Source organism: Bufo bufo, chromosome 2 (genome assembly GCF_905171765.1).
Source record: "Bufo bufo chromosome 2, aBufBuf1.1, whole genome shotgun sequence".
Lineage (NCBI taxonomy): Eukaryota > Metazoa > Chordata > Amphibia > Anura > Bufonidae > Bufo > Bufo bufo.
The window spans coordinates 554,718,249-554,731,335 of NC_053390.1; the positions used below are offsets into that span (position 1 = coordinate 554,718,249).

Sequence of the window (13,087 nt, forward strand, 5' to 3'; positions counted from 1 at the left end):
AGTTTAATATCCAATTTTCTTGTTGCCTTTCGCTTTGCAGCACACAGTAGTAGTGTTCCAATTTGCTGTGTCATTATAAAAGGCAATAAAATGATCAAACTGCTAAATATAGTCATTGTTATAATGGGATGTGAGTCTGAATTTTTACCAGGGAAAAATGTCTATTATTCAATCAGTAGGTATTTAAAAAAAAAAAAAGTTCAGTTTTCATATTCTTAGCAGTTCTATAATGTTAAAAATTCATAAAATATGGGGATTTTGATTGTAACCGATTATGTTCTCTTTATCTTTAAGGTTTACCATGAATGAAAAGATGGATATGAACATATCTTTGATATGGACCAAGAAAGCCATCAACAGGATCCAGACTAATGCAGATGAAAACATAACTTATGTGGATTTCTATCTTCATCGACCTTCTGTAGCAGCAGTGTTCATTATCTCATACTTGCTCATCTTTATCTTCTGCATGCTTGGCAATGGAGTCGTGTGCTTCATTGTTCTCAGCAGCAAGCATATGAGAACAGTTACTAATCTTTTCATCTTAAACCTTGCGGTCAGTGATCTGCTAGTTGGGATCTTCTGCATGCCCACAACCTTACTAGATAACATCATTGCAGGTAATTTTATTGTATTGTACTGAAAACTAAAGTTTGGTGTTACAAAGATGAGAATTTCCCAAATTTCCAATATTCATGAATTCATTATTATGTTATACAGTCATGCAAAAATAGAGTACAATGTCTTGCTACGTTGCACCTCCCTCCTCCTCCTCCACTTGCCATGCCGTGTAACCTATGCGCTACCCTGAACAACCTGAGGGCCTCACCGCTTCCAACCCTTGGTGCAAGTCCGGATCTCCTCAACACCCTCCCCGTCTCCGTGCAGTGACTGCCCGCTTCTATCTGTCTTCGGTCCCTGCCTGCTCTCTTTTGCCTCTCTGCTCTTTGCTCCTCCGCCTTCTCGTTCTCCGCTTCTTTCCAGTCCCAGGATCGAGGTTTGAAGAGACGCTGCTCTGTGTCCTCCCTGGTTTGTTTGTTTGATCCACGCTCCCTTTTGTCTACTTGTGTATATCATCCGACTCTCCTGTGTTTGCTTCGTCATACGAAAGGTCTGCTTTATTCGATTTTCTTCTGAATATATTATTGGACTGGTACTGGTTGTACTTTGGGTGAACTATTTGGATTAACAATTTTTTCCCCCCTTTTTTTCTTTTTTTGCTTTTTACCACAACAAGTCTTGAGATTTCCATTCTGGTAATTAATATAAGAAAGAAGAGAAGTAGAGAGGGTAGGGAAAGGGAAAATATAAGGAAGAAAAGAGAGGGAGGAGAAAAGGGAAAAAAAAAAAGAAAAAGGGAGGAAAGGGAGAGGAGAATAATAAGTTAAAAAAAAAGGGGAGAGAAGGAAAAATGAAAAAAATGGCCCCTAAAATAGTTGTTCTGCTGAGTATACATCTGCAAAAATTCTTGAAGTCTCCAAAGGTTGTAACTACAAGAGCGGGACAAAAAGGGTCACATGATTTGGATGTAGAAAAAAAAAAGCCGGGTCTAGAATGGAAGAAGTATCGGATCATTACATTCATGAGTTGGGGGCGGAGAGAGATGACGTAAATGTCTTGTCCAAAGATGGATCCTTACTACTGAATGAAGTCTTGGGCGTGGTTAAAAAAAAAATGGAGAGTTTATAAAAGACATCTCAACTCAACTTGGGGTAATTCAGACTGATGTGGTTCTGATAAAAGATGATGTCTCCAAAATACGGAACAGAGTAACTATCATAGAAAGAAAAGTGTGGAGGTCCAGGAGAAGGAAGTTAAAATGCTTAAAATGGAAATCCCCATGTTAAGATCTGAGGGTAACACCTTAAAAAAAAAAGGTGGATCTGGAAGACAGGTCTAGGCGATGTAATGTGAAAATTGTGGGCCTACGTGAAGGCATGGAAGGGGATAATCCTGGTGATATGATACACAATTTCATTCTGGATAGGTTTGGAAGGGAGAATTTCTCTCCATTATTTTTTTGGGAAAGGGCCCATCGGGTTCCAGGGGGTAAACCAACTACTGGAAGGTACCAACGGACACTTCTTGTGAAAATACTTGTTTCATGAGACAGGGACATGATCTTGAGAAGGGCAAGGGAGTGCCCTCCTATTCTATACAATGGAAATAAACTGTCCTTTTTCCTCATTTTTTTAAGGATATTCAGGAAAATAGACATACGTAGCTATACCGAGGTTAAGAGATGACTCAGTGAAAAGAACATTAAATATTCATTTGTCTATCCAGCGAAATTGCGGATAATCTTTAATAATGGGACTCACTTTTTTGATACTCCTGACCTTGAGGTAGACTGGCTTGATCAGAATAACATCTGATCCTTTTTGTTTTTTTCCATTGCGGTGGGTGGGAAAAGGAGGAGAAGTGGTCTCAGTTGAGAGATCTGTCGTAAGATGTGGCAGATCAAGAGCTGGAAGGGTGGGGTGGGGTGGGGGGGAGGTATGTAGTTTGTTGGGTGGGTTGCAATGCGTCTCCCAGGTTGGGTAGGAACTGTATTTTTTTATTTTTTTGGGCTGATTGATGTCGGTTAGAATCCTAACCTGGAATGCTCGGGGTCTTGATGATAAATTTAAAAGTCAGGCAGTTTGTGATCGGGGTACGGAGACATCTTCCAGCGATTGTCAGCTTAGTGGAGACCCACTTTACTGAGGGGGAGATCCCTTGACTCGTTGGGGTTTGGGCCGTGCAGACCTATCATTCCACTTTTACCAGTTATTCAAGAGGAGTAACAGTATTAATTCACAAAGGGATTGATTTTGTCTGCCGGGCCTCCTACATCTATAAGCAAGGGAGATTTGTTTACCTTTATGGAAACTTATCTGGGAAACTATGCATTTTGGCTTTTATTTATGATTTCTCCCCTCTTTCTCTTTAAGTACTGTAGGACGGTATAAGGGGTCATCATTGATGGTAGGTATGTGTCACCGAGGTTCCTGGCCTTGGTGAAGTAAGAGCCGTTATTTTCATGTGTCAGCGGCAGCTAATGCTGATTTACACATTTGCTATTTAGTATGACTGTAAATAGCTGATCCGGAACGACTCTTATTGAGAGTAGTCAAAGTGCTGGGTGGGTGACTACTCCCTACGTTCCAGGCCGGGTTTTGACAGCACCTGGTTATCCTTAAAAAGGTAGCTAGGCTCAGCAGCAGAGAACGCCCTGTGTGTTGTGATCTCAGCCCTGTGCTGGGCTGAAAAGCCGAGACTTGTGTGTTGGGAGAGCAGGCCACCTAAAGCCTGCATTTAGACTGCTGGAGGCAGAAACGCCGACAAGGTGACGTTTTTTGTTATGCATGAACTTGCAGACATGCAGACATGAACTTGCAGACATGCAGATATCCTGTGCTGGTGCACTATCGTTGCATAAAATAGCTGCCGATTATGTATTGATATTGACAAACTGAAGTAAAAAAGTTCGTTTTCAGCAGTAGTTGGTTAAGGGCAGGCTTAAAAAAAATTGTGCACTGCACCCACAAAACACATTTGCTGTAGATCGCTGAGTAAAAAAGCAGTTCTTCATAAGATTTCTCCCTGATCTGTCCCTCACAGCAGCTGCAGCCTCTCAATACACTAATCCGAGCAGAGTGATGGGCGGCGCTACGTGACTACAGGTTAAATAGAGGCTGGGTCACATGCTGCAGTTGGCCAATCACAGCCATGCCAATAGTAGGCATGGCTGTGATGGCCTTTTGGGGCAAGTAGTATGACGCTTGTTGATTGGCTGCTGTGCAGCCTTTCAAAAAGCGCCAAGAAAGCGCCGAACACCGAACCCGAACTTTTACGTATATGTTCGGGTTCGGGTCTGGGTGCCGAAAAAAACCTAAAGTTCGGTACGAACCCGAACTTTACAGTTCGGGTTCGCTCAACTCTATTAGTAATATTTCCAATTTAAGAAAAAGCTATGCTAAGAGAGAGACTTGCAGTCTGCCAGTATGGATGAGTTTTCCAGTAAGAACACAGAACAAACTAGGGAAACTATGCAGAGGACAAGTCGGGCCTTTTCTGACTTTCTTCTGGATATGGCCCAGCAAAGGCTTCTTTTTAGGGGACAAAAATATTTTTCTGAATCAGGTCGCCCAGGGAAAATGCTAGCTAGGGTGATCTCTAATCAGTATCCAAAAAAAAGAGATAGTTAGCATTCGTTCTTCTGAAGGCACAATTATTCAAGATCAGAAATGCATTAAATAGACATTCGTGAAATATTTTCTGGAACTATAAAAACCAGAAAATAGTGCTTCAGATTAATTCATATTTGGATTCTATCTCTCTTCCAGTCCTTAAAGATATCCAAAAAGAGTCCCTTAATGCGGACCTCTCCTTGCAAGAGTTAGAGGCCACTTTTTAAAGCTTGTGTGGGAAACTCTTCTCCAGGATCTGATGGACTCCCATATGAATTTTATTGTAAATATAGGGAGGCTGTTTTTCTGAATTTATTTAGGCAATAGAGGTACTTAATACAGATGTTAAGCTTCTCTCAAGGATTCTTACTACTAGGTTGTCTAAAGTTATTTAATCTATTATACATCCTAACCAAAATGGGTTTATTCCTAATAAGGGTACTCATTATAATTTGCCAATATTCAGTCCTCCCGGGGGTTCTCTCGCTCCATCCTGTCTTTGGATGCCTCTAAGGCCTTTGACAGAGTAGAGATTCCTCTGGAGGGTGTTAGAGAAGATGGGATTTGACATTAAGTTCATAAATATGGTTAAGCTTCTGTAAAAATCCCCCAAGGCGAGGTTGAATATTAATAAGATGCTTACTAGGTGTATTTCCTTGGGGGGAGGTACTCGTCAAGGATGTCAACTTTCTCCACTATTATTTGATATTTATATTGAGCCCCTTGCTGTTAGGGTCAGGCAGGATTCTAGATTGAAGGGTTTGGGACATTGGGCACAGAAAATCATATTTCCTTATATGCCGATGATGTTTTATTTTACATACAACATACTAATACTACACTCTTGAGGGTTATTCGAGTTGTTAATTCCTTTGGTGAAGTTTCGGGTATTGATATTAACTGGTCTAAAACTATTCTTATGCCTTTAGATAGACTAGAACCTCTTACTGAAAAGCTGTCCAGCAATTTGAGGATCTCTGACTTGAATATTAGGGTATAAGTATTTCTTCAAAGATTGAATATTTCTTACAGCTTAATTTGATCCCATTGATAACTAGATTGAGATCTAAAATATATAGATGTCTCAGATAGAGATGTCCCGAACTATTCGCCGGCGAATAGTTCCCGGCAAACATCGCTTGTTCGCGTTCGCTGCGGCGGGCGAACATATGCGATGTTCGGTCCCCCCCTATTCGTCATCATTGTGTAAACTTTGACCCTGTACCTCACGGTCAGCAGATACATTCCAGCCAATCAGCATCATACCCTCACTCCCAGACCCTCCCACCTCCTGGACAGCATCCATTTTAGATTCATTCGGAAGCTGCATTATTAGTGAGAGGAGGAACAGTGTAGCTGCTGCTGTTTTAATAGGGAAATCGATAGCTAGGTTAGTGTATTCAGTGTCCACTACAGTCCTGAAAGACTCATCTGATCTCTGCTGTAAGGACAGCACCCCAAAAAGCCCTTTTTAGGGCTAGAACATCAGTCTGCTTTTTTTTTTTTCCTATGTAATCTAATTGCAGTTTCCTGCCAGCGTGTGTGTCAGGCTCACAGCGTATACTGTGCCCACTTGCCCAGTGCCACCACTTATATCTGGTGTCACAGTAGCTTGCATTTAAAAAAAACAACAACTTTTTTGACTGTAATATAATAGCAGTCAGTTGCCGGCACGCGCATGTGTTTCACGCCCTGCAAGTGCATAGTGTCACCAGCGCTACTCATATCTGGTGTCACAGTAGATTACATTTAAAGAAAAACAACAATTTTGACTGTGAATAAATAGCAGTCAGTTGCACACACGTGTTTGTGTATTTAAGGCCCAGCTGCAAGTGCATAGTGTCACCAGCGCAACTCATATCTGGTGTCACAGTAGATTACATTTAACCCCTTAAGGACACAGCCTTATTTTACCTTAAGGACCAGGCCATTTTTTGCAAATCTGACCAGTGTCACTTTAAGTGCTGATAACTTTAAAACACTTTGACTTATCCAGGCCATTCTGAGATTTTTTATTCGTCACATATTGTACTTCATGACACTGGTGAAATGAAGTAAAAAAAATAAAAATATTTTTGCATAAAAAATACCTAATTTACCGACAATTTTGAAAAATTTGCATTTTTCAAAGTTTCAGTTTCTCTACTTCTGTAATACATACAGTGGGATGCAAAAGTTTGGGCAGCCTTGTTAATCGTCATGATTTTCCTGTATAAATCGTTGGTTGTTACGATAAAAAATGTCAGTTAAATATATCATATAGGAGACACACACAGTGATATTTGAGAAGTGAAATGAAGTTTATTGGATTTACAGAAAGTGTGCTATAATTGTTTAAACAAAATTAGGCAGGTGCATAAATTTGGGCACCACAAAAAAGAAATGAAATCAATATTTAGTAGATCCTCCTTTTGCAGAAATTACAGCCTCTAAACGCTTCCTGTAGGTTCCAATGAGAGTCTGGATTCTGGTTGAAGGTATTTTGGACCATTTCTCTTTACAAAATATCTTTAGTTCATTCAGGTTTGATGGCTTCCGAGCATGGACAGCTCTCTTTAAGTCACATCACAGATTTTCAATTATATTCAGGTCTAGGGACTGAGATGGCCATTCCAGAACGTTGTACTTGTTCCTCTGCATAAATGCCTTAGTGGATTTTGAGCAGTGTTTAGGGTCGTTGTCTTGTTGAAAGATCCAGCCCCGGCGCAGCTTCAGCTTTGTCACTGATTCCTGGACATTGGTCTCCAGAATCTGCTGATACTGAGTGGAATCCATGCGTCCCTCAACTTTGACAAGATTCCCAGTCCCTGCACTGGCCACACAGCCCCACAGCATGATGGAACCACCACCATATTTTACTGTAGGTAGCAGGTGTTTTTCTTGGAATGCTGTGTTCTTTTTCCTCCATGCATAACGCCCCTTGTTATGGCCAAATAACTCAATTTTAGTTTCATCAGTCCACAGCACCTTATTCCAAAATGAAGCTGGCTTGTCCAAATGTGCTTTATCCCACCTCAAGCGGCACTTTTTGTGCTGTGGGCGGAGAAAAGGCTTCCTCTGCATAACTCTCGCATACAGCATCTCCTTGTGTAAAGTGCGCCGAATGGTTGAACGATGCACAGTGACTCCATCTGCAGCAAGATGATGTTGTAGGTCTTTGGTGCTGGTCTGTGGGTTGACTCTGACTGTTCTCACCATTCGTCGCTTCTGTCTATCCGAGATTTTTCTTGGTCTGCCACTTCGAGCCTTAACTTGAACTGAGCCTGTGGTCAGACTCAAAGCCGCCATCCTCCTCCTGGTGCAGCATCTTCAGCCACGTCAACCACTGCTGTCCTCCTTGTCCCCTCTCAACCATCCGCCACTCCGTCTCTCGCCTTGAGCATTTCCTGCTCATCTGCACACAGTCAGGTGTCTGTCAAGGACATGTTTGAGCGTAAGAAGCCAATGTCACAAAGTCACCCCCTTGCCCGGCGTCTGACAGCTGCTTGTCGGAACTCTTAGCCCACCAGCTTTTACCATACAAGCTGGTGGAGTCTGAGGCCTTCCAAAAATTTGTAGCTATTTGGACACCGAGGTGGAAGGTACCCGGCCGAAATTTCTTTGCACAAAAGGCAATCCCCAACCTGTACTCGATTGTGCAAAATGAAGTAATGGCATGTCTGGCACACAGTGTTGGGGCAAGGGTCCATCTGACCACTGATACCTGGTCTGCAAAGCACAGTCAGGGCAGGTATATCACCTACACTGTGCATTGCGTAAACCTGCTGACGGCTGCCAAGCATGGAATGCATGGCTCTGCAGAGGAGTTGGTGACAATGCCACGACTTGCAGGCAGGCCTGCTGCCACCTCCTCTACTCCTCCTACTCCATCCTCTTCCATAACCTCCTCGGCTGAGTCCTCTTCTGCTGCTGCGTCTTGCTCCACATCAACGGCACCTCCCCAGCTCCCCAGGGGCTATTCCACATCCCGGATTTGACAGTGTCACGCCGTCTTGGGGTTGACTTGCCTGAAAGCAGAGATTCACACCGGACCAGCACTCCTGTCCGCCCTGAACACACAGGTGGATCAGTGGCTGACTCCGCACCAACTGGAGATCGGCAAAGTGGTGTGTGATAACGGAAGCAATTTGTTGGTGGCATTGAATTTGGGCAAGTTGACACATGTGCCGTGCATGGCACATGTGTGTAATCTGATCGTACAACGCTTTGTGCATAAGTACCCAGGCTTACAGGACGTCCTCAAGCAGGCCAGGAAGGTGTGTGGCCATTTCAGGCGTTCCTACACGGCCATGGCGCACTTTTCAGATATCCAGCGGCGAAACAACATGCCAGTGAGGTGCTTGATTTGCGACAGCCCAACACGTTGGAATTCAACACTCCTAATGTTCGACCGCCTGCTCCAACAAGAAAAAGCCATCAACGAGTATTTGTATGACCGGGGTGCTAGGACAGCCTCTGCGGAGCTGGGAATTTTTTTGCCACGTTACTGGACGCTCATGCGCAATGCCTGTAGGCTCATGCGTCCTTTTGAGGAGGTGACAAACCTAGTCAGTCGCACTGAAGGCACCATCAGCGACATCATCCCATTTGTTTTCTTCCTGGAGAGTGCCCTGCGAAGAGTGCTGGATCAGGCCGTAGATGAGCGTGAAGAGGAAGAGTTGTGGTTACCATCACCACCAGAAACAGCCTTATCAGCATCGCTTGCTGGACCTGCGGCAACGCTGCAAGAGGAGTGTGAGGAAGAGGAGTCAGAGGAGGAATGTGGCTTTGAGGAGGAGGAGGAAGACCAACCACAGCAGGCATCCCAGGGTGCTCGTTGTCACCTATCTGGTACCCGTGGTGTTGTACGTGGCTGGGGGGAAGAACATACCTTCAGTGAGATCACTGAGGACGAGGAACGGGACATGAGTAGCTCGGCATCCAACCTTGTGCAAATGGGGTCTTTCATGCTGTCGTGCCTTTTGAGGGGCCCTCGTATAAAAAGGCTGAAGGAGAACGACCTGTACTGGGTGGCCATGCTACTAGACCCCCGGTATAAGCAGAAAGAGCCTGAAATGTTACCGTATTACCGCAAGTCGGAAACGATGCAGCAGTTCCAAAATAAATTAAAAAGTATGCTTTACACAGCGTATAAGGGTAATGTCACAGCACAATGGGAATCTAACAGGGGAAGAGGTGAAAGTAATCCTCCTCCTCCCACGACCACGCCGGCAAGGACAGGATGCTTTACAGACGTGTTGTTGATGGAGGACATGCAGAGCTTTTTAAGTCCTACGCATCGCCACAGCCCTTCGGGGTCCACCCTCAGAGAACGACTCGACCGACAGGTAGCAGACTACCTCGCCTTAACTGCAGATATCGACACTCTGAGGAGCGATGAACCCCTTGACTACTGGGTGTGCAGGCTTGACCTGTGGCCTGAGCTATCCCAATTTGCGATAGAACTTCTGGCCTGCCCCGCTTCAAGTGTCCTGTCAGAAAGGACCTTCAGTGCAGCAGGAGGTATTGTCACTGAGAAGACCCTGAAGGTGCAGCACCTGAAGGGTTAATTGTGCTGATCACAGCCCCCTGTAAAAGATCGGGTGCTGCCAGGCAGCAGGCGGCAGTCATGTACACAGTTCTTAGGATATTCTAACTAGAAGCGTCCCCATCACTATGGGAACGCCTCTGTGTTAGAATATACTGTCGGATCTGAGTTTCACGATGTAACTCAAATCCGATGGTATATTCTAACATAGAGGCGTTCCCATGGTGATGGGGACGCTTCAAGTTAAAATATACCATCGGATTGGAGAAAACTCCGATACTATGGTATATTAACCCCTGACTTTACATTGAAAGTCAATGGGGGACGGGTCCGTTTGCAATTGCACCATATTGTGTCAACGTCAAACGGATGCGTCCCCATTGACTTGCATTGTAATTCAGGACGGATCCGTTTGGCTCCGCACGGCCAGGCGGACACCAAAACGACTTTTTTTTCATGTCTGTGGATCCTCCAAAAGTCAAGGAAGACCCACGGACGAAAAAACGGTCACGGATCACGGAAAAACGGAACCCGTTTTTGCGGACCACAAAAAAAAACGGTCGTGTGCATGAGGCCTTACAAGGGCTATTTTATAGCATCACAGTTATGGCTATATTATGACTGGGATAAAAGCCCACCTTGTAGAATTTTGGTAGACTTCTTCACATGATAATATCTTTGTTTTATTGGAATCCGCCCAATTAATCATTCCCCAACAAGACTATAGAGTTGCTGTGAAGCTACTCATCAAGTCCTGGAGTACTATTAGAGATTGGTTGGGAATAAAGGGGTCCCTTTTTTGTACTCCCCTTTGGCAAAATTATTATTTACAGGCCTTAGAAGAATTGATCGGGGATCAGAATTGGCAAAATAATAATATTTGTTATCTTGCTCAGGTGGTTGGGAATGGCCACATTTTTTCTTTTTTGGAGTTAGCACAAAGAGAAAATTATATCTAATTTATCTTGGTTTCTGTATTTTCAGCTACGTTCGGCACTTTCTAGTATAAAATAAAAATCACTTTTTGATATAGACACTTGATATAGAAACTTACACATTTTTGCATGATTCGATAGTAAAGCCAGCACAGAGGGTTAAGATATCCTAATGTTATAAATATCTACCTTTCATGACCGGGCCCAAAAAGGCCTAAATGTCCAAGCAACTTTTTGTGATTTTGTGCACCTGGTTTAGTGATCGTAGCTTTTTTATTTGTTTGACTACAAAAATAGATTTTACGATTTTTTTTCTTTTTATGTGACTTTTTATTAGAATGTTTTTTAGATTTTATTTCTTTTTCTTAGGTTTAATTTGGAGGAAAACCGCAAATTAATTATTGAATTTTTTTTTTTTAATTTTTGCTTTTTATTTCTTAACTATTAAAACTGACACAGAAATGTATTATTGCAATGGGTTCCCTATTTTGTGATGATGATTTTAATATATGACATGTATAGGTTTGAGAGAATGGGGCGACTACACTGCGTGCAGAATTATTAGGCAAATGAGTATTTTGATCACATCATCCTCTTTATGCATGTTGTCTTACTCCAAGCTGTATAGGCTCGAAAGCCTACTACCAATTAAGCATATTAGGTGATGTGCATCTCTGTAATGAGAAGGGGTGTGGTCTAATGACATCAACACCCTATATTAGGTGTGCATAATTATTAGGCAACTTCCTTTCCTTTGGCAAAATGGGTCAAAAGAAGGACTTGACAGGCTCAGAAAAGTCAAAAATAGTGAGATATCTTGCAGAGGGATGCAGCACTCTTAAAATTGCAAAGCTTCTGAAGAGTGATCATCGAACAATTAAGCGTTTCATTCAAAATAGTCAACAGGGTCGCAAGAAGCGTGTGGAAAAACCAAGGCGCAAAATAACTGCCCATGAACTGAGAAAAGTCAAGCGTGCAGCTGCCAAGATGCCACTTGCCACCAGTTTGGCCATATTTCAGAGCTGCAATATCACTGGAGTGCCCAAAAGCACAAGGTGTGCAATACTCAGAGACATGGCCAAGGTAAGAAAGGCTGAAAGACGGCCACCACTGAACAAGACACACAAGCTGAAACGTCAAGACTGGGCCAAGAAATATCTCAAGACTGATTTTTCTAAGGTTTTATGGACTGATGAAATGAGAGTGAGTCTTGATGGGCCAGATGGATGGGCCCGTGGCTGGATTGGTAAAGGGCAGAGAGCTCCAGTCCGAGGTGGAGTACTGGTTTGGGCTGGTATCATCAAAGATGAGCTTGTGGGGGCCTTTCGGGTTGAGGATGGAGTCAAGCTCAACTCCCAGTCCTACTGCCAGTTTCTGGAAGACACCTTCTTCAAGCAGTGGTACAGGAAGAAGTCTGCATCCTTCAAGAAAAACATGATTTTCATGCAGGACAATGCTCCATGACACGCGTCCAAGTACTCCACAGCGTGGCTGGCAAGAAAGGGTATAAAAGAAGAAAATCTAATGACATGGCCTCCTTGTTCACCTGATCTGAACCCCATTGAGAACCTGTGGTCCATCATCAAATGTGAGATTTACAAGGAGGGAAAACAGTACACCTCTCTGAACAGTGTCTGGGAGGCTGTGGTTGCTGCTGCACGCAATGTTGATGGTGAACAGATCAAAACACTGACAGAATCCATGGATGGCAGGCTTTTGAGTGTCCTTGCAAAGAAAGGTGGCTATATTGGTCACTGATTTGTTTTTGTTTTGTTTTTGAATGTCAGAAATGTATATTTGTGAATGTTGAGATGTTATATTGGTTTCACTGGTAAAAATAAATAATTGAAATGGGTATATATTTGTTTTTTGTTAAGTTGCCTAATAATTATGCACAGTAATAGTCACCTGCACACACAGATATCCCCCTAAAATAGCTAAAACTAAAAACAAACTAAAAACTACTTCCAAAAATATTCAGCTTTGATATTAATGAGTTTTTTGGGTTCATTGAGAACATGGTTGTTGTTCAATAATAAAATTAATCCTCAAAAATACAACTTGCCTAATAATTCTGCACTCCCTGTATGGTGACGGTTTCTGTTAGCGACGGCATTTTTAATATTTTTTTAGCATTTTTTTTATTTGTATTTATTTTTGTTTTTTTACTTGTATTTAAAAAAATGTTGGCACATAATCTGTCCCCCAGGAGGTCAATAAAAGAGCTCTGGAGGGCACAGACTTTTTTTTTTTTACTTTTTTTTCACTGTTTCAGCTGTAACTGGGGCATCCACAAGCAGAGCTGATCAGGGTCTCCTTAGACCCTGCAGCTCTGCTCCTGCCCCTGATCCAGACACCCACCTCGCCGGAGAGGAAGCGGCTCTGCCGCGTCCTGTTCCCTCCACTGTGTGCTCTTTCAGCGATCTCCTGCCAGCACAGGAGAAGGCAGAAGC

General features: G+C 43.1%; 1 protein-coding gene across 3 annotated transcripts in view; it reads left to right on the plus strand.

The window, feature by feature from the left end:
• NPFFR2 (neuropeptide FF receptor 2) overlaps positions 1-13,087 on the plus strand; it is a 387,038-nt gene that overhangs the window by 248,855 nt on the left and 125,096 nt on the right. For all 3 annotated transcript variants that reach the window (XM_040418126.1, XM_040418125.1, XM_040418127.1), the window contains exon 2: positions 295-620. In XM_040418126.1, the coding sequence (XP_040274060.1) occupies positions 302-620 (319 nt within the window). In that variant the 5' untranslated portion in view covers positions 295-301. The remainder of the gene's footprint in view (positions 1-294; positions 621-13,087) is intronic.